The sequence below is a fragment of the Platalea leucorodia genome (assembly GCF_965183815.1).
Source record: "Platalea leucorodia genome assembly, chromosome: 7".
NCBI classification, from domain to species: Eukaryota; Metazoa; Chordata; class Aves; order Pelecaniformes; family Threskiornithidae; genus Platalea; species Platalea leucorodia.
Window position 1 is genome coordinate 29,295,819 of NC_138829.1, and position 22,066 is coordinate 29,317,884.

The following is a 22,066-nucleotide window of genomic DNA, read 5'->3' on the forward strand; positions in this document are numbered from 1 at the left end:
GTGGCTTAACATCAGTGCAGTGGATTCTGTGATATTCTTTTCTATTTTTTTCCTTTTCTTTCTGCAGACACTTGTTATAGGAGGAGATGTCTGCAGAGCAGTATTGGTTTTTATGGGTTTCAAAGTGTAGGAGTGTACTTAAAACCATTCTAGAAAAAGGATTTAGGTTTTTTCCCTTTCCCCCAGCCAAGTATTTTGCCATTTATTGGCAAGGCATTACCTCCAATCACTGATAAAATTGTGCACGCAAGCTTGCAGCTTGCTTGTTTGTGGAGGGTTGGTGGGGAGAGGATGTTACCAAAATGAAACTCGCTAGGGTAATGTTTAAGAAATTCCATTTTGTTTTGAATTATGCCAAATTACTGTGAGGATTTTAGTGTATCTGTATTGGGGCAGGGGAGAATTATTCAGAACAGAGCTGAGTTCTGTTTTACTGGAGTGTGTGTATCCCAGGACATGCCGTGAACGCGTCAGATACTACTAAATCCATAACTGATCTGCTGTTTCTTTTGGTGGAAACTAGCACAGGACAGAGTTCTGCATCGTAATTAAGCTCTATTTGGAGGCCTTATGGCTATCTTTGTGTTTTTTGGTGAGAAAATCTCTTATCATTTTCTGATATATTTCGGTGTGTGGTTCCTTATTTTCCTAGTTGCTGCACCTTTATCTGTATTTTGTGTGTTGCTTTCTGCCCTGAAGGAACTTGATTTCCACAATCACAGACTTTTCTTCTCTTTCTATGTTAGAAAAAAAAGAGGCAGCTTTAAACTTTGTTTTAATAGAGATCAAGACAATTCAAATGCAGTGGTCCAATACCAATGCCGTCTCCTCTGTGTGATAAGCAGTGATAAGTGGTCACGTGTAACTCACTTTGGAGGGAGCTTTACTGCAGTGGACTCCTGCTGCTGCCCTATTGCCTTCGCTCAAATGACTTGCAGGACAAATGAGAACTACTCCAGGATTCTCATGTGCTGTAGACTGCCCTTCTCCCTTTTCCAGTTCCCACTCAAAAGAGCATGGAGATAAAACTAACTTTTCCTCATGAATTATTTGCAAGCCAATTGCTGCTGTTTCAGTTCTGCTCAAGAAAAAAACATTACATTTCATTTGTTTTAAACCAAAAAGGATGTTTCCCACATCCAGACATCAGGGTATGCTAGTACACATTTTAAGAGTATTTGCATAATTATTTTCAGTTACAGGGAATTGTTTCTGCAATTGAAAGCATCTTAGAAATTCATCCTGTACTTCCTTAACAGCAGCTTTATGGTAATCTGTGATTAAATACCTCTTAAGTTCTTGCATATACCTCCTCATCACTGAACTCATAGGATTTAAGGTAGATCCTGTGAACAGAAACATTTGCCACCTATGCAGATTTGCAAGCACTAATTTAGGATCTGGGCATACTTTCAGCTCTTTCCTGTGGCTTTTGAGCTTTTGCATGAATTTTCAGTTCTCTTATGAAGAGGTTTTTGCTTGACAGCCCATCATCAGCTCTTCCCTTCTTTTTCATAACTTACCTTGTGTCTTGTTCCTTTTTTTCCCCACCTTTAATTAGAGGACATAGTCTAGTCTGTGCCTGTGTCATCTTACCTTTATCTGTTTGTTTGGTTTTAAAGTTAGGTTTTTAAAAGGGATTATATCTTGTTCTGTTAGTTTTTGTGATTGCCAGTTGCACATGCTTGTTTTAAATGTTGCCATGATAAAGATCCATGCAGGAAAGAAAACTGAATAGTTCTCCTGTAAAGCAAGGGCCATCAAATGTGAAAAATACTAGAAATGTGACTTTATTCTCTTGGTGTTTTTTTTTCTCCTATAGCAGAGGGTTATTGTTCATTATCTAGTACTTTAGAAAGCATTTTAAGACAAAAGATTGACTTTTAAATTGACAAGGATTTCTTATCCTGTGTATTGGGATGAGCAGATGCTAATCTATAGGTCTTCCCTTAAAAGTGTACTCTGCTTGGTCGGATCGGATGCCTTAGCTGTCACGGAGATGTTGGTGTTGGCAACTGTTGCTGCAGGAAGGCGGTTTTGAACCTGTTTGTTCTGCCCTGTACTACTTTTGTTCCCTCTGCCAGCAGCTACTTTAAGGAACAAAGTCCCCTAACATGAAGTTACTTGGTGTTTTTGCAGACAAACCTCAAAGTGACATCAGACCACCTTCAGGACGGGGAAGGATGCAGAATGCCCATGATGGATCTCATGTATCTGCAGAGAAGCAGCTTGAACTGCGACTTAGAGACTTTCTTTTGGACATTGAAGACAGGATCTACCAAGGAACATTGGGGGCTATTAAGGTATTTGTGAATTGTAGAATACCTAGGAGCACAGTGGTGCCGTTGAGTCTGCAGCTTGGTTTTTACTGAAACTGCTATGGGTTTTACTGAAAGCATAATTAAGTGTAGACAGTAATTGGCACTAAACGTTTGTGGCCATTGACTCTTTAGAAACTTCAAGTTTGTGTGTTTGCTTCAGGTTACAGACAGACAGTCTTGGAGAGCAGCCTTAGAACATGGGCGGTATGAGTTTCTGAATGATGAAAACAAAGAAAATGGTATAATTAAAACTGTGAATGAAGAATCTGAAGAAATGGAAACTGATGATCAAGATAAGTTTATTGTGAAAGACAGGTAAGAGCTATGGTTTAAATAATGGCTCTTCCCTGTGAGTTTTATAGCAGTGCTCTGTTTTTTTTAACCTTCAAATTGTTTTTACTCTCAAATTCTTTGGAATGGTATTTTTTAGGAATTGAGGTGTGTAAAAAAACCCAAAAACAAAAAAACACCGAAAAAACAAACAAACAAACAAAACCCAAAAACAAAAAACCAAAACCCAACACTTTGTGGAAAGAGTAGGAGTGTTTAAAAGGGAAAATGATAATAGTAACAAATTGCTAGTTGAACTGGCCAGTGTACCTCTTCATGAGTCACAGTAAGACCCATCAGTGCAACAGGCCATGGTCTGGATTAACCTTTAGCACTGCAGCAAACCAGAGATATAATCTTGTAACTTTATGAATGATGATCCTTCTGTAGAGCAAGCTGCAACATAGTAAAAGAGAGGAAACCTCAAATCATACAGTGTTGCAACTGTAAAGGTGTTTTGTTGTTTTTTGTTTGTTAAACAAACTTTTGAGACAGATGTGAGACCCTATGCTGATATGGGTGTTTGTTGTAAATCAAACTATAGAAACTAGAAACTGTGAAGGTTTCTAAATATTTAATTCTCAGAAGTTACATAATTTTCAGAAATAAAGATCTACCTTAATTTACTTAATACATATAAAATTGTATGTCTTGCTAGGATGTGAATGTTGAAATATTGCAGGAAAAAAGATTCATTGGAGGCGATCATTGTACTAATACACTGTTTGCTTATGTATTCTGTGAGGTTTTCTGCAATTAGACTTTTATAAAAGCTTTATTTCTGGGTGGACTCTTGAATGCTGTGTTGGATGTAGGAATTTAAAGTTCTTTCAGGTTTTTCCCTTTTTGTTTGTTTGCTGTATTAGTATTTTCATGTAAGACTGCCCTTTGGATCTGAGTTCTCTAGTTGTGTGCAAAATGGATAGGGTCATTCTTCTTTATATTAATGACACAATTGACAGATGCTTGCTTCCTGAAAACCGCAACATAGAAATATTCCACTGTTTTAATTAAGAAGCTAAAATTTATCTGTCTCCAGTTACCTTGGGCACTTGCTCCATTGCCAACTCTCAATTCAACTGCAGAAGCTTGTTGCTTCACTTTTTTTTCCGTTTGATACTGACTCCATCACACTTTCTGAATAAAGTCTACTCTAATATAAAGTCTTGCATATTAAAACAGAGACTATGGGATTCTGAAATCATGTGACAGATTGCTTTTGATGCTGGGCTTTTTATCCACCTCAGAGCGAGTGCCATCTCATTAAGACCTTGGAGTTTGACTAGTGAAATGTAAATAACTATGCAGCTTTTTTTCTGTTTGCTTTCAGGCTCTCGAAATGTGTGTGACTGCAAAATATAATGAACAGCTTTTAAGTGTGAAAAAAGATCAGGGACAACCAAAGGCATTGCTCATTCACCAGAATAAAGCAGAATCCAGACAGTCTTAATTAGTTATTTTTTTTGTAAACCTCAAGTAGAAATTGAATTTTATTTTCATTAGTGTGAGTTGCTCTCCTACACTGTACTTAATATTTGTGGTTCAGGAAGATTAACTGCACTTTGAAATGATTACTTAGTCTTTGGTGAAAGAAGGCTGTTTTATTGGAAACCTACCACCCCCCCCCTGCCCCCCGCCAAGAGTTAGTATTTTAGAAAAATCCTCTAAGGATGAGAACATATAAGTTAACAATTCTTGATTTAACATTCTAAAATTACTTTCTGGTTTTATTTAATGTATTTTCTTTTCAAATATCTTATTAGTTTTGTGGATATATGTAGTTGAACTTCTGCAGGTGGAAGTATTCTAAAAGGCTACATCTCACCACTCTTCACAGGAATCTCATAAACTAGCTGATGGATGTTGCATCAAATCTTCTGGAAATCTTAATAATTGTATTGAAATTTGTCATCTTCATTTCTTGAAATTTAGATAATTTTGTTACCTAAAGATGACTGAGCTAGATTAACTAGACTAATTAAGCAAACTCAAGAACTGGGATAGCTAATCACACCTGTGCAGTATCTGTTCACATCCATAGTCCATGCATGTAAATGAAATGAAAATAAAAATCTACTGTGGATACAGACCTGTAAAAATATCTATGGTGTTCAATTCAAAGTATGTTAAAAAAAAAGATAACTTAATACATTTCTATTCTAGACTCGTTGGGTTAAAAACTGAAGCTCCAAGTGCTGCGTCAACAAGTACAAGTACTCCTCAGCCAGTTAATAATGTGGTCCACTACTTGGCATCTGCACTGCTTCAGATAGAACAAGGAATTGAGCGCAGGTTTCTCAAAGCACCTCTTGGTAAGCTTTCAGAATTGAAACCGTATGTCTCTAATTTTGTGTAAGATTTTGTAACAAACAAACAAAAAACTCCCCCAAAAATGCAAAAAAACCCCCACCCCAAACCCACTTGCTTCTTTTGTAAGACCGGGTGCTTTAGAGGGGCACGGTGGGGAAAAGAACAAATAACTAACGTATTGCTATATACCATTGTAAAATTAAAAAACACTAGATTGTCAGTTTACAAGGCCATAGATCATGAGGAACTATTAATATTTTTCTTATTATTCTGCATGTCCTGAATTACATGTATTAAGTGACAGCATATTTCACTGCCTATTTAACCTGGATCATTTCAGTGATCTTGTGGCCCTACAATTATACTGATGCACTGGGAGACAAATTGTACCCTTAGGCAGAAATGAGTGAGTGTTCCGGGGGAATACTTCGTAATTCAGCATTACTGTTGAGGTCAGTGTATCATGCAACTATACCACAAGTTTCTTCTGTGTGTTTTTTAGGTTGTAAAAATGTATACTCCTTTTTATACTGTTTCTGTGAAAGCAATATAGGCCTGGTGTATCTGGATCACCTTGTTCAGCAATAACGGAATATTTGCAGTAAAACGTAGTAATGACTTGCATTGCAAACTTTCAGATCCTCAGGTTTTGTGTTTATGCTGTAAAACTTGGAAAGAAAAGGTTGCAAGAAAAATTTAAACCAAAGCATGATTATAGGTTGACTCTAACATGTATTCCTTCAATTCCTCTGACATGCTGTAGGGGTGAGAGAGGGGATCCAAAGTGCATAACGTCACTTTGTTTTCCAGTAATCCCTTAGGATCCTTTTGCAGTTCAAAACTGGGGTTTTGTCTTGGAGAAGCATGTGAAGGTGGTTCATCCTTCCCGGGGCAGCTATCTCAGCCAGGCTTCCCTTCCGGAGGCTGCGCTGAGGACGAGCTGTGCTCTGCGCTCAGCTGGACTGCTTTGCTTCTCCCCTGCGAGAGTGCAGCGTGGCTTACCAGCATGGCATGTACCGGGGTCCTCCAGAGCACAAACTGCTTCACATCCTATTAAATTCATAATGACTGCATACAAAATCCTTAGGCTCCAGCAGACTTTGCTGCATAACTTAAGATGAAAATGCAGGTTTTGGTGTATTCACACTAGAAGTTAGTGCCCCATGGCACAGTTGACCTAAAACTGTTTCTGGATCTCAGCTGCTCCTGCATGGAGTCTGGATATCAGTTGCCACTGAAGATGAGTTTGAGCTAGATTTGTGCCAGAGACTCTGACATGCAGGCATGGGTTCCCTTCCACGAGCTTTCGTTATCAGTGTGATGACCTCTAGAAGGGGGAAATGCAGCAAATGATTGAGACGAAAGGGGAGAGCATATGAGTAGTTTAAACCACAGCTGTTTAAAAGCTTTACTTGGCTAAGTGTTTGGTCAACTCAAGTATGCCTGCCCTTTCCAAGCCAGGCATGATACGGCTTATTTCCTGCTGTATGATTAGATTTACAACATGGGCGTGGGACAGTTAATTGACAGTACATCTATCTAGTGTTTGTCATATTTACTCTGCATGTGCAGGTTGTAGATACATTGTGCAGTATACACCTCCATTTCCAAACTCTCTCCGGGAGTATTTTGGCAACAGCATCTTGCTGACAGCTCTAAGTTTACCATAGCGTGCCCTTAAGGGGAAAAACATGGCTATTAGTAGGTTATGGCCATAGAGCGGGCATCCTGAATTAGAGGAAAAGGACTAAAAGAAGAAAAGTGTCCCTGAAGTATTGGAGAGGAAGGTTTTTTAGCAATCCTCCTGCGTCTTTTTTTCAGTGGTCCCAACTCTGCCATAATCTAGTGATGGTTCATGTTTTTGCCTGACCTTTTGATGATGGGTTTCCCATTTGTTTTTAACTTGGGAATCCTGTTTTCCTTTAGATGCTTTATACTGTGTGACAAAGACAGTATATAGGGAAATCAATCTTACGTGATTTGTGTGTCTTCTTAAATCTCATATGTTCGTTTACCATACTGTGCCTGTGCACCTCTTCTGCTCTGAAAAACGCTACCGCTGTAAAATTACTGTAATGTATAGAATAACCTACATAGCTGAGGGAGCAGGAAGGATCCCAGGTCTCCTCTGCTCTGGCTTACTGCCCTAACCATTAAGCGACAGTGTCAGGTTCCCTCTTCCTTGCTTTACCTTTGGTGCCAAGCGTCTCATGTTTTCGATTGCGTAATGGGCCGCTTTTAGCAGGAGACGAGTCTGAATGAAGGCAAGATTTTAGTTTTGTCACTAGAGAGCTCTTGGAGGAGCCGTGGCTTTGAGTGGCTCGGTAGTAAAGAAAGCTTAAAACACACACCTATTCGCTGGTGATTTTTCTGACCGCTAGGCAGTTAGTTACACGAAAGGTGCCCTGACTGGGGAGCTTCTGGACATGATCAGAAGGCGCAACTGCAAAGTGTCAAGGAAACCTCTCTGTTTGAGAGGCATCTGGCAAACTTAGGCACTTTAGAGGTCAAGCAGCAGTTCTGGATGCAGTCCTTTCTGGGTATCTCTCTTCAGTGTTTCAGACATGCTTAAAAAACCAAGAGTGTAAAATTTGCATAATGTTATATTCAGCTTATGCTCCCTGGTTGGAAACAATGTCTTTGCATGCTACCACAGCAAGTTCTGTTTCTTAGTTTGCAACTTGCATACGTATAACAGGCAAAGAGAAGTTCTCTACTTAGCTTGACGAGGAGGTGTTAGTAGTGTTACTAAACCTTTTAATAAAAAGTGGGCACTGCTTCTTGCTCAGGGAGTGCCTTGTGCTTGGGACCGTGGTGCCCTCTTTCACTGACCCCTCTAGGAACTGGCTAACAGTACTCTGATGATAGAAATTAGCTTTTAGTTTGTAACCACTGGGTTTTGGTTTGTGGGTATTTTGGTTTTGTTTGCCTGTTCTTATATTGTATCTGTACACTCTTTTTTTTTTTTTTTTTCCCCTCCTTCTTTCCTTCTAACAGGAGTTTTTTTTATAGTTGTTCCAACTATTTAATGGAACTGTCCCCTAGACAAAATGCCTGCATATCTGTTTCTAATGTTAAACCTGACAAACCCAACTCTTTAGGCTGATTTAATTACCACTGAAGTAAAAGCATTGGAAGTCAAGCAAGTGCTAGGAGTTCTGTTTCGGTAGCAGTACGGGGGAACACTTTCCGTAGAAAGGGTACCCCTGCATTTCTGCTTTAAACCAAACTGAACGTGCTTTGTCTTTGTCATTATTTCAGTTGTTGCCTTCACTGCGGAGTTTCTTTTCCTTCTCTCTCTCCCCCCCCCCCCCCCCCCCCCTTCACTGTGCTCTGGCCCTATTAGGGAATGGAGCCATACTTCACAATTTTTAGTTTTCACTCTATTTACAGCTTCTAGTACTAAAGACAGCGCAGTGAAATTCACTGCAGTCACTGGCAGGTTTATCCCGGTGGCCTCCAGGGTGCAGAGCAGACAAAGGGACCCAGCACAGCAATAAAAGGACCAGCTGCTCCTCTCTGCTCCGTTTTTGTTCTGAGGCTCTGTCAGCCTGCCAAGAGCCTCGCTGGTGATTCTGATAAGTTTAGAGTTGAGGTGCATACCAAATATTCAAGTGGAAGAGCGAGAAAAGACTGACACAGAAGATAGCAATGCAAAAGGAGATCTAGAAACCCCAGAAACAGCACCCTCTGCCTTGCAGAGCTGCTAGATGGCCGCTAATCTTCTGTTGTCTGGGGATTAAATGTAACACAACTTGAATTATATGCATTTCTTAATTATTAATTGTGTTTTAGAAATCCTTTCATTACACATTAGCTATGAAAATTTGGGTTTTCCTCCTTCAGTCCAGCCCAAGGTAATGTTTGGGGAGGATCACAAAAAGGGGGTGCAGCTTGCAGTACATGTTTTTCCTGCAAAAATTCTGAGTTAACATGTGAAAAGCCCCCCCCTTCTTTTTTTAATAGCTGTTTGATGGAAACTCTGAAGCACTACTTCTCAGATAAAAAATATGTTTGACGGGGAAGAAATACAAGCAATTTTTATTGTTGATTTTGCCCCTTTTTTAGTATAAATTACTTTTCCTTTACATTTCAAAATACTTTGCAGTGGAGAAGTAGGTCTCATCGTTCCTATTACATAGATGTGAAAATTGACGTATAAAATGATGAAGTGATTTGGTTGCCCTGGAGTTCAGTGAGGCAGCCACTAAAAAAACCCTGCCTTCTGCACTAGTGCAGGACTTCAGTCATTAAGCATCCTTCAGATTTCCATACGAAAGGTTGGATTCTAATTCATGGGAGCACCTTTGTGGCTGATGTTGGGAACCATTTACCTCCTTTTTAACTTGTGCCATGCGCTTCTTGCGGGACAAAAAAAAAAAATACAGCTTTTTTGCTCCTCTTTGCTTGTCTTTGTTCCATTCCTTTCTTTCTAGATTTTGATTATTTTTGTTTCCTCTACTCCCAAAGTTGTTTCCTTTCTGTTTATAATTGTCCTCCTCATAATAGCATCAGACATCTTCCAGCAGTGAACTGGGATAGGATTAGTATATATGCATGCTTTGTTCTCGTGCTTTTGTTACTTCCCTGTGGAGTTTCATGAGCAGAGGCAGCAAAGGTGGAAGTGGGCTTTTTTTTTTCTGATGAAGAATTTTTGTTTTCAGAGAAGGCAGTCAAAGAAGGTACCTTGCATTTGGAGCAGGTGAAGTTTACTATGGCTCTTACTTTCTGGGAGAGTAGTTTCATCATTTTAATACTCAAGAACACTCCTGCACAAAAATATCTTATGTATGTCATTTCACATGGACAGACAAGCTAGTTCTCTTGGTCCTTGAGGACTCTGCCCATCAACTGGCTATATTTTTTGAGATGTTAGGAGGTTCGTGGTAGCATAGACCAGACAAGTTGTTTGCTGAGAGAGAAACCTGTGGTCAGTAAGGTGCTCCTATAGCCACATGTACCAGAGATGAACAGAAAGGTAAGGGAGGGTACGTTTAAGAACTTTCAGTTTAAACCTTCTGTTTGTAGTGGGAGTCAAAGTAAATCCTGGGATGTGCAATTCCTCCATGCACATTATCCTCTTACCCTTCCCTGTCTACCTTTTTCCACATGCACATGTTTGGAACCACTGTTCTAGTTACATTTTTAGACCACACAAGTATGGATTATAAAAACTAATTAAAAAATAATCCGCCACGCTTTAAAAAGGTATTTGAAATAACTTTATGAATTTAATGTTAGGTAATGCAGAAGATGATGAAAGGAACCACTGGGGGGATAAAAAGAGGAAGAGAGTGGAAGACAAGACTAGTCAGAGAGATGGTAAATTTTAAATGTTACTTGTATTGCTAACAATTAGAAAATATTGAATATTTTACCAGGTTTTCTTTTTTTGTTTGGTTGGGTTTTTTTAACTTCAATAATTTTGTAGCCAGTTCCTTACATTGAAGGAATTGAGGTATTGAAGCCAAAGGTTTGAACATGGGTAGTAAAACAAATACAGCTCAAAGATTTAAAAAAAAATTTTTTTTTTAAGTTTTCTGCAACCAGAGATAAAGAACTGTAATTTCTTTTTATCACTTTGGGACAAAAATCTGCATGTTCACATAATCCTTCCCCCTCGCCCTTCCTTTTAATGCCCCTGGTGTTTTTTTTTTTAAACTTTGCAGCATTGTGCAACTGCATATCCTTTCTAGAAATACTAAAATGGAAAACCCTTCCCTGAACTCAATTAGCTATTGATGGATGAGTGCATAGATCTGTCAAACAACTTCATTTGCATTGTAGCAAGGCTTGGAGGGCTTAGCTGACAGAGGGGTATCCCACTGCGCAATGTAGAGCTGCTCAAACACAAAGGAAGAGGCCGTTTCTCCCTCCAAGTTAACAATATAAATGAGAAAGATGATGGATGGAAGAAAAAAGTGTTATTCTTATTTTACAAATTGGGATCTGAGACAGCGGGTGTCGTTTGGCGTGTTTCTTTCAGCAGCAGGACATGCTGAAGCAGGTCGTGGTCAGTAATTTCTCTCTCTGTATTGCAACTGCCATTTTGCAGTGCAAGTATTTGTTGTGTTTTGTGATGAACTATATTGCTGAACCAACCCAGGCTAGAAATAACCACCAAAAAAAAGTAATAATGCTCGAGCTGCCATTGTCAGCAAAATAAATGCTTGCCAAACTATATATATGCTTAAGATAAAGTGTCTTTACCAGAGTTATAGTAGAAATCTGCAGCAGAACTGAGTCAGAACTGAAGTGGGTCTCATGTTAGGTTCTAGTGTCCTGACAAGCAGTTTTAATTTTCTTCTTGCTGAATTTTAAAAAAATACACTGAGAGATATAGTGCAGTGCTGTGAAAAGGACCTTGTCCGCTATCCTTAGTAAGACTGAACTTGAGACAGGAGACCTAAGGATGAAGAAATAGGAAATTTTAGGAAATCTGGATTTGTATTTGCAGTTCAGGAGTGGCTGTATTTTATTTATGAAGCTGTGTTGCCTGTTTATCCTCTGCCTTCTCCCATCGCTTCTCTTGTGCTGCTTGCTGCTAATGCAAATGTATGCAAGATTAGGCAAATCCTGGCAGCCAGTTGATGAGAAGGCAGAAGGGCCTTGCCAGGCGAGCAATTAGTCTCATTTTTGTTCTTTCATTTTATTTGCTATTGGATATTTTCTCTTCCTGTTCCTGAGGAGAAATCATTTGGCAGACAGGTGGATCGTAGGCCATTCCTGTGCCCACTGTGACTAGTGCAGCAGGCAAGGTGGCATTTTATACTGGAGCACATCATTAATCAGCTAGAGATCACACAGTAATAACTGGACTATCACTTTTAGAAGGGAGATCTGTGGACATTTCTATAACCAAAGGTATTGCTGTATTGTCCTTTCCTTTCTTTAAACCTTCTTGCTTTAAAATGCAAGAACTAGCTTTCAGCGTCCACAAAGAAATTCCCTTTCTGCTCAGCAGCAGCAATGCAGGGTGTAATTTACACCTTCTTCTTTCTCTAGCTCCTCAAACAGCCCATTTGCTTCTGTAATTCCCAGCTGCTCATTCCCGTTCGGTACTGCCCCCCTCGCTATTCTGCGTGTGCATTTGTGTGGCCACTTGAGTGGCCTGGATTGCAAGCCAAACCCGTTTGAAAATCCAACATAATTTCTTACCCCTGCCCTCCCATCCCCCATTTATTTCTAACTTAATTAGAATCCCAGGTTTTACTTGGTTTGCCAGTAGGTGTGTACCATGGATTCATGTGTGCTACGTTGCTTATAAAGTATCAAGGAGACGGTTATATTTCGACCAGACCAGTCACCCAGTCTGGTTAACCACACAGATGTGCAGGTTCTTGTGAAGGCGGAGTGCAGAGCAGGAATAGAGGCATTGACCCGTGGGGAGAGGGCTGAAAAATGTCTCCTAGACTATACCGGGGCAGGGGCAAGTGTGGGTGAGAAGAGCCCTTTAAGCTGTTTTTTGCCAGTGAAGTCTCTGTTTAATGCCAGCTACTTTCTTTAAATGTAAATATTTGGGATTTCAAAATGTACATACAAGGGAAAGTAAATTGGGAGTGTGGGGTTTTTTGTTGGTTGGTTTGTTGTTGTTTCTTTTTAATCTTAAGTAATCTTCATTTATACTTCATAAATTGAATCAAATTGTTAGGTTTCCAGGTTGACATCTGAGTAAGACTTCTATGTCTTACTCATGTCCTATGTATGTGCAAGTTCTAAGTTGAGTTGGTATTGAAGAGTAAAATCTTATGGCTTCAGCAGCCTGGAAACTAAGGAGGAAATATTCAAGTATTGAAGAGATAAGACAAAGATTATAATTATTATCCTGGTTTACTACTGCTATCTGTTTGAAAGTCAGAGCCTTACCTAGAATAACCTGGATGTTTGAAAAAGAAGTTTGATCATTCTGCTTTTTCTTTTCTCTGCCTTTCTTCTTTTTTTTTTTTTTTTTTTTTTTTTTTTTTTTTTTTTTTAAATCCCCTTCTTTAATGGAAGATGCCAGTGATGGTGGACGATCCTATAAAACAGTTCTGGATCGCTGGAGAGAGTCACTTCTTTCTTCTACCAGCTTGTCCCAAGTCTTCCTTCATCTGTCTACATTGGATCGAAGTGTCATCTGGTCAAAGTCCATCCTCAATGCTCGCTGTAAAGTGTGTCGAAAGAAAGGTGATGCAGAAAGCATGGTGCTGTGTGATGGCTGCGATCGAGGCTATCATACTTACTGTATCAGGCCCAAGCTCAAGGTACCTGAGGAAAAAGAAGTGCTTCCTATTTGCACAAAACTTGACTAGTTCTTACAACTAAATTGCGTATCACTAATGCTTTTTCTTCTTTTTTCTTTTTCTTCTGTTTCTAGGTCATTCCTGAAGGAGACTGGTTTTGTCCAGAGTGCCGACCAAAACAGCGCTCTAGACGCCTCTCCTCCAGACAGAGACCCTCTGTGGAAAGTGATGAAGAGACTGCTGAACGACTAGGAGAAGGGGAGGAAGAGGCAAACTATGATGAAATGGGACAAAGTGAGGAGGAGCATTACGAAGAAGAGCAAGACGAGGAGGATGAATCTCAAGAGGAAGAAGAGATAAGGTAAATAGACATCTGTTAAAGTAGTTTCCTACTGAAATATCATCTTGATTATTAGGTGGAATAACTGTTCACATAAGCACGTATCTTAAATCCAGTCTGAAAAAAATGTTTATTTTTAAAAATCGCAGCTTGTTATGAATTTGGCTCTTACTGATGAATTTAATATTAACAAAAGTTAGGTCTACTGGACTTAGGCTCACTTTTCAGGATGAAAATTCCAGCCTTAACATCCAGGCGGGTGAGAGATGGCCCTCAAAGTTGCAGTTCTGTACAGCTACTGTTTGAATCTGAAACTCTCTCCACTTTAAACAGTAAAGATTTTCTGGAGAAAACCTGGAGTTGTCTTTGTCCAGTTTTGAATTTTGGGGGACTAGATGCATACAGTAAGTATTGGAACATTAGGGAAGGCAAGGTCATCTGTCAAAGGCTATGTAACATTGGGAGGACTTGAGGACTTCTGCAGTAGCTGTTTAAAAAAAACAAAACCAAAAACAAACACAACCCCCCCACCCCCCCAAAAAACATACCAAACACCCACCCACCCACCCCCCAACCAACCAAAAAAACCCCAAACCAAATTACTGAAATTATCACATTGGATTATTTAGTTAAGTATATGGATTTGATACACATGCCAGGAGTGTAAAAGTTGTAGGAAACTTTCCTGATCTTGGAGTATTTTTCTTCTTTTTGGTACAGTCTTTTGAATTGACTGAAGCAAGATTATTTGCAGCTCTGACAGTTGGGCTTCAGTAGTTGGACAGAACTTGCATCTCCTTGAGAAGTGAATTTATCTCTGGGATCTTCTTTCTCTCCTGTAATGGAAGGAGAGTCTTGAGTATGTTATAAACCCTGACTAGAGCATAACTTTTACACTTAGTGTTTTAGAACTGCAGTTTATTTATGTAGCTGACAATATTGTTCAAAAATCCTAGTAGTTACAGTTGCTGTGAGAAATAAGTCATTTAAAGAAATTGATAGCTGGTGCTCCAGTTAATGCATTCGTGTTGCATAAGCTGCAAGGGTGATCAGAATTCTGAGCATTTCTTTTAAAGCATGTGCTCCACGTGCTATTTAATTAAGAGACTTCAGAGCAGTATTTAAGATAATGGTAATTGGATGACTGCATCAGGTTGAAAGCCAGCTGCTTACCAGCCCAACCTTGAATGGTTGGGTTTTTTAAATGCTGAATTAGAAAACTGAGGGAAAAGAGAGGAATGGAATTTTGGGATAAATAAACATAATTGTTCACTTTTTGTAGCCCATCAAAGCAAGGAAGACCCCAGGTCAAGTTTCCATTAAAAATGAGAGCAGCCAAACTCAACAATCCGTTCTCAAGTCGGAACAGCCAGCGTCAGGCAAGATATGCTTCTCGGAGTCAGCAAAACACACCTAAGCAAACTGAACCTTTATCTAAAGTTACCAGAAGGGGTATAAGAAAGGTAAAATCGGCCCCTCCATCAGTGACAAAGCCTTGTTTAAGACTTAATAGCCGGACCACTCGTCAGAGCCAAAGTTCATTACAAGCAGACGTATTCGTGGAATTACTTGGTCCTCGAAGAAGACGAAGAGGAAGAAAGAATGCTGATGACACACTGGAAAACAGCCCTTCCAATTCTCTCGGATTTAGAATTGTTGATACCGCAGACTCGAACGAACGGCTTAGGAAGTACCCAGTTTCTGCCTCAAAGCTTTCTCTTCCTGTTACTGAACCCAAGAGAAGAGGCAGGAAACGACAATCCACAGGTTAGAGAAATGTGTCTGTCCAGAACGACAACCACGTTCTGTTCTTTGCTAAAATATTTGTGTGATAGAGCAAGGAGACGAGACATGGTGGTTGAAGGCATTTTTACCACTTCCAACAAGAGAGTTCCCTTCTTTTGCAGTGAGAGGAGTGAACCTTAAAAAAAAATTCAGTCATCTGAAGAACAAATACTTGATTTGCCAAGGAGATTTATCATATCCATATTTGAAATTTCATATTTGCACACAATATGGAGCAATTGCTAATAAGCGGTTAGAAAATGTGAAAGTGATATTTATGCCCTAACCCATGCAAACGCAAATATTTACTTACAGCTTTTATGGTTTGGTTTTGTTAAAGAGTAAAGAACACGAATATAGGCAAGGTAGTGCAATTGGGAATATACACGTACAAGAAACTGCTACCAGAAGAAAAATGTCATCTATCTGGTATAGGGCTAACAGTGTCCTTGCTTGTTAAGCTAATATGAAGTATTTGATGGTAGGGAAATACTTGGAAAGCTACAATAACCTTTTAAAAACAAAAAGGACCCAGTGTGAGACTGAAGAGTGTAAAAGAGCTTGCAGTCCAGTGTGGCAGCCTTGTATTCTGCACCATTCCTGTCCTTCACTATTCGGAGTTTCTGGGCTTATCCTCGAACCACCCTGCTGACTACTCTTGAAAGCAGATAAAACCACTCTGAATAGAGGTTTTGTGGAAGTAAAAGTTATGAGCAGGCAGCTTATTCTGTTTTTCTCTAATAGAGCTTTTCTTTAAGTGTTTAACAAATTGTTTTAAAATTGAAATAAGTGAAAAAATCCTTTCCAAAATTAATGCGATGAAAGAGAATGGAGGAGGAACCCAGTTAAGTCCTGGTACTTAGCATTTTGTATGGCAAGAGAGACATTTAGTGGTTAATAACAAGGCTGTAGCATAGTTAATACCTGAAGCCAAACTACATGAGTTGTGCCCTGAAACTACAGTTTTAGTACCCAAGAATAATGGTGTTTCACTTTTAATTTTTTTTTTTTTTTTTTATTTTACTCATCAGGTTTGTATTTTTATCTGGTGGGGTGTTGTTTTTTTTTCCAGAATCATCTCCTCAAACCTCATTGAACAGGAGAAGTTCAGGACGTCAAGGGGGAGTCCATGAACTCTCAGCTTTTGAACAACTTGTAGTGGAACTGGTACGACATGATGACAGCTGGCCTTTCATGAAACTGGTTTCCAAAATCCAGGTAAGTGACAGAACTGTAGAGGGAACGATAATGGTTGAGAAGCCTGTTTGCTGCCAGTAAAAGTTGGGATTTTGTAGCATTGCCCAAACGGGGGGATAGAGCTAAGCAATGGGATTCAGGAAAACTCTCGCATTTCAGCTCAAATATTTGGTGCCAGAAATAACTTTTCCAATTGACATGTTATTGGGAAAATTTTAAATAAGCTTGCCATCAATCATTTGAAAATGTGAAATGCTTTGATTTGGAGAAAAAAAAAAATAGAGCACAGGACAGCTAAAGGTAAGCTTATGGCTATTGATTAATTAGTTGAATTAATCTTCAATTTATGCAAAGGTATTTTGAAAACAGACCTGCAATAAAATAACAAGGTAGGAACAACTTCACTCTGATGTTAACTATAATGCAGTAAAAAGATGATTTCTTAGCTTAGTTCTTAATTTAATTTCCGTCTTGTTTAGATTTTAAAATACTTGATGGTAAAGTAGGTACCCAAAGTAAGCGCTGCTTTAGGGGTTTGTATTACAATAGAAGTTCCCAAAGCACGTCTGCTTTTCGGCAGGCTGCACTGGCTTGTCAGTTGTAGGGCACTGCTGGAACTCTCCTGCTCTAACAAAGTGCCTGTCCTCTCCAAGCCCTCTGGAGCAACTCCGCACAGATGTTCTTGCAGGATCTAGAGCTTGGTGTTTAATTGCCCTATTAAAATTAACAGTGATAGCTGTTAAATGAAGACTTGAAACTCTGAATTCAGTGTTACAGATAGCCGGAAGGATTAATGTATCTGGACAAAAAGAATGCTATACAAATGTGAATGAAAGGTGTAAGTGCAGAGGAGTAGGAGAGGAATTTTGAATGAAGTAGAGACTACTGTCTGCGTACTAGCGTACAGGAATTACACTGGGAAGTGCAAGAATCTGGTGAATGCAAGGAAGCTTCTTAAGGAGGGATGGAGAATTCAACTTAATTTTGACCCTGAAAAGAAACTGCTAGAATTCAGTGCGTGCTGGTTTGCCTGAATCAGTCACTAAGGAATAGTCTCTCTATAGTTCGGAAAGAAAAATCCATACCTGAGTGACCCAAATTTTCTTCATCATGACAGAAATTTTGGTTTAAACTTTTTGCTGCCTTTAAGACAATGTAAAGAATACATTGAATGATCAGTGCACAGCAAGCCAGAAAGAGAAAATTGCCTTTCTTTGTAGTACTTATGTCAACAGCACTCCTAAACGGAAAGGAATGAAAAATGTGTCAATCTAATTCTGTTTCTCTACTAATGCTTTCTCTAGGCTCATTTGCAGGTTGCAATTGATGAAGTTACAGGCCATAACCAAGAATTTAGTTTTAAAACGTACATGATGGTGCATGTGGGTATCTTGTCTTGTAAAAAAAAAGGTCAAAGTTGGATCAGAGATCTTTTTTTCTTTTGTGTCCCCCCCTGCTTTGTGAGTGAGAGAGAGTCACCCTAAGCTTGCTGCTTACCTGGAATTGAAAATCTATAATCCAAATGATCAGTACCCTTAAGGGTTAAGCAATCCTTTTCCTCCCCTGGCTTTTATCACATAAACACTGTTCCGAGTGGCTGTTTATCTCTGGTACTTGCATGCTGTGTCCTGCTTGCTCTAGAAACGTTCACTGCCTTCTCTTCGACACAACTAAATGGAATCTCAGGATTTCATTTCTCTTGCAAGACTACAAGATGATGAACGGTAGTGGAGTAAAAATGGCCATTACTCATGATTAAGGAGCTTTTAATATTGTAGTATGTTACAGTAAAATGAAAAGTTTTTAAATCTAGGAAATAATTTTTGCGCTTGACAGATGGGAATAGCTGGGACACTGTAATTCTTATCTGCTCATGCAATTTTCTTGCAGTTGTTCACAGGGTATTTAGGATTAGATTTATTCATTGAATTGCTGGCTAATGTTTGTTGTGGTCTGCTACTTCAATGATATAAAATATGGAAAAGCAATACCTGAAAACTAATATTCAGTTCAGGAAATAGAGGCGGTTGCTTGGGACTCCTCTGTTGTCTATGAATCATTCTTGTTTGTTTGTTTGTTTGTTTTTAAAGGTACCAGACTACTATGATATCATCAAAAAACCTATTGCCTTAAATATAATCCGTGAAAAAGTGAATAAATGTGAATATAAGTTAGCATGTAAGTATTATTTATTGAAAGAGGTAATAGACCCTGTTCTCTCTCTTTAAAATAAAGTGTTGTCCTAAAATAGAGCTGTGTCAGAGGATTAGAAAGCTGAAATTGTGTTTGGCTTGGGGTTTTGTGGTGTTTGGTTTTTTTTTTTTAAGAGCATTTACTAATATTTTTAAAATATGATTTGTTGAACATAATTTTTTTACTACCAAAATACATGGTGTACAGATAGATAAGAAATGAGCAGCTGAGAAACTGCTGGTAATTTCTCAAGCCTTTGATGTCAGTGAGTGACACGGATGAAATATTTGGAAAAGGTACTACTGTTACTGCTTGATTTGTGTTTCCTTTATTGATAATCAGAGAAATTTAAGAATGTTTACATGGCACTTCACTAATATAACGATAGGAACTTGACACACACATAAAGACACTTTTTGTGTTGCAGCTCTGTGTAGGATCGCTGTTCCAATTCAGTGGTGTCATACTGCTTTATCGTACTGCGCTCTGATGACTTGAGACACACTACGCTAATTTATTTACTTTTTTATTTACTAGCGGAATTCATTGAAGACATTGAGCTGATGTTTTCGAACTGCTTTGAATACAACCCTCGTAACACAAGTGAAGCAAAAGCTGGAACTAGACTTCAAGCTTTCTTCCACATTCAGGCTCAAAAGCTTGGACTTCCGATCACATCTGGTAATGTGGACCACGCCGCTCCTGCGGCAAAGAAGTCGCGAATCTAACCTCTGCCTTCCAAAGGATTTTTTGAGGGAATCTGTTATGTTCATTAAAATGAAATGTTAAATCACACAGTCGTCATACCTGTATAAAGCAATAACAACTGTTTAACCACCTTGAAGTGTGGCCTGCACTATATTCTCAATGTAATATTAAGCACTCAGGAGAACGTAGGAAAGATTACCTTTGCTACAGTTTTATTCAGTGTCTAATAATTTTGATAGATGTACTGGATACAGTACTGGTTTACAGAGGTTTTGTACATTTTTAATACATTCATGTGTCCAAATATCTTCCAGAAGTACATTGTTTTTTCCTGCACCAAATGACCTTGTTTCATCCTCTAGATTTTGTAGGAGCTGTGGTATTGAGGGCTTTATCAACTCAGATAAAATCTTCTGCTGTAGCACAGTTGAAGAAACTGTGTGTATGTTTAAAACTTGTTTGAGCATATCTTCTCAACACTACACATGAATGAGTACAATTGCATATCTTTTAAGTACTGTACCAGTGCTGGCTGGAGGTATTCAGTCTGAGTTTATTAAGTAGATATTTATTTAGCATTCAAAGTAATTTGTGAATTTGTTTTGTATTTATAAAATTTGTACTTGGGGATTAAAAACAAAAAAAAAAAAAAAAAAGGGAGAGTTCCATAACTTTTTAAATTTTTTTCCGGTCTGGATTTTTTTTGTTGTTTATTCCCCTCTAACTTGATGATCAATCAATAAATACCTTCCCCTGTCCCTGGCAGTTCTTCTAGCAATGAGTAAATTTACAGGACTGTACTATAAGTTTCTACGTACAACTTTGGAAGTGTACAAATAAAATGACACATTTTTCAAAGTATTTTGAGCTTCTGGCATTTCCTTTTGAGTTATACTGCTACACCATCTTCCCCATTCATTTACTATGACAAGTTGCTGGAGAGAAGGCAGCAGAATTTGGTGTCAATGCGAGTACCCCGACCAGCATTTTCGGCAGCTGCATCCAGTGTGATGCCTGGTGTCTGAGCGATGCAAATGTTCATCAGTATGTAAGGAGTCATGTAAGAAGTATGTGTATAAGTTGTTTGGTTCTTTAATTAGGATCTTTATTCTATCAGTGTAAAACCTCATAGCTTTGTTTAACTGACCAGCAGCTTCTTTAAACTGTCCTTACTATCCTTGATGGTTTTACTTTCAGTATTTATTAATTTGAAGTTATTAAACTGAGTTTGAGTCAATAGCTTTAAAACCCTTTTAAAACCAGTTTTGCCCACCTGGAGGTATGCCATATTCTGAGAAAACAGCATGGAGCAGAAGCTTGGGGGTAGGAAAAACTGAAACACAAGATCTGCTGCCGCTGTTTGTGCTAGCTTATGTTGTAGCATTAAGACCTGCATATGCTACAGACCTGAACAGTTACTTGCTCTGGAGTTGTGGGTTTTCTTTGCTGCTGTGGTGCTCAGCTTGCCTTGGAGGTGGCAAGAATGGGCATTCCCTTGAGCCTAGGGAATGGATGGTGATAGGTAGGAGACTGATCAGTTTGAAGTGTTGCATTTTTGGGGTCTTTTTAAAAAAAAAAAAAAAAAAAAAAAAGAATGAGAATGGGGGGGATATGGTTTAGATGTGTCTGTTAATACCTAAGTGTTTCTGTGCGAGCTTTTCCTTGTTCAGAGCTGACATCTCTCTCCTGTCAAGATCAAGGACGCCTTTCTTGTTCCCACCACAGAATGCTAAATCACGTAAGGCATGTGAGCAGCAGCAGGCTGCTTTGCAGGGTGTAGGTTGTACTTGAGATCCCTGCATCTGTCTAGTCCCAAGAGGACGTGAACATCCCGACTAGCAGGTTGCACACACAGTTGTGCAAGTTCTTGTTCACATGAATAGTCCCCATTGACTTAAATGTGAATACTTTCGGGGGGGCACAGTGAGCTGAACACGTCCATCTGTGGCAGATGCAATTTAAATTTTTCCTGTCCCCAACCTACTCCCAGCTGTTCATTCCTATCACTCTTTCTCCAAGGTTATTTCCTTCGATAGCTTCCCCTCAGCAATGCAACTGTACTTCGGAGTTGGGGTAGAGCAGGTGGGAACAGTTTAACCCAAATCTCTGCTTGTGACGGTGGTGTTTGGGTGCTTGTGCTGGGAGTTACCAATTTGTCATTAAGTTTGCAAGCCTAAGGCCTCAGCTGAACATGGTGAAGGTGTGAAATACAGAAAAGTGCCCACTTCTCCTTTGGGCAGCTGTGCTTAAAATATTCATGTATGCTGCATGTGAATGCAGATCTGACTGTCCTGGCCTTTACTGCTGCTCACCGGGCATGAACCAAGCCCTCTGTTCCTGGCAGTCGACTGCCTGAGTCGCTGCTTTCATTGCAGCTTTTTCAAACTTTTTCTATGCTTTTTCTGAGTTCTGTCAAGATGTCTTTTTATGGCTGTTTATTTCCCCTACACATACCCCTTTGGAAAAAGGGGAATTGCTTCCTATCTCCTTCCTTGTGTCAGGGGCTGAGATGCTCATGCTCCTTGTCCACCTTTCCCCCAAGACAAAGCCGTGCCTTCCCGTGATCAGCCACCCCATCTGCTGTTACCACCAGGGTGAGGGATGTGCAGCATCTGCAGGGGCCTCCAAGCCAAAGTTTCACAAAGGTGCAGAAATGGATA

At 39.3% G+C, this 22,066-nt stretch overlaps 1 protein-coding gene across 5 annotated transcripts in view; it reads left to right on the forward strand.

The window, feature by feature from the left end:
- BAZ1A (bromodomain adjacent to zinc finger domain 1A) overlaps positions 1-20,267 on the forward strand; it is a 65,286-nt gene extending 45,019 nt beyond the window's left edge. For 3 of the 5 annotated variants that reach the window (XM_082318494.1, XM_082318497.1, XM_082318495.1), the window contains 10 exons: positions 2,140-2,303; positions 2,482-2,636; positions 4,815-4,963; positions 10,203-10,283; positions 12,957-13,204; positions 13,318-13,544; positions 14,806-15,290; positions 16,381-16,526; positions 18,596-18,683; positions 19,236-20,267. In XM_082318494.1, the coding sequence (XP_082174620.1) occupies positions 2,140-2,303; positions 2,482-2,636; positions 4,815-4,963; positions 10,203-10,283; positions 12,957-13,204; positions 13,318-13,544; positions 14,806-15,290; positions 16,381-16,526; positions 18,596-18,683; positions 19,236-19,426 (1,934 nt within the window). In that variant the 3' untranslated portion in view covers positions 19,427-20,267. The remainder of the gene's footprint in view (positions 1-2,139; positions 2,304-2,481; positions 2,637-4,814; positions 4,964-10,202; positions 10,284-12,956; positions 13,205-13,317; positions 13,545-14,805; positions 15,291-16,380; positions 16,527-18,595; positions 18,684-19,235) is intronic. The other 2 variants (XM_082318496.1, XM_082318498.1) reach the window with 1 other exon arrangement.
- Positions 20,268-22,066: the final 1,799 nt, after the last annotated feature.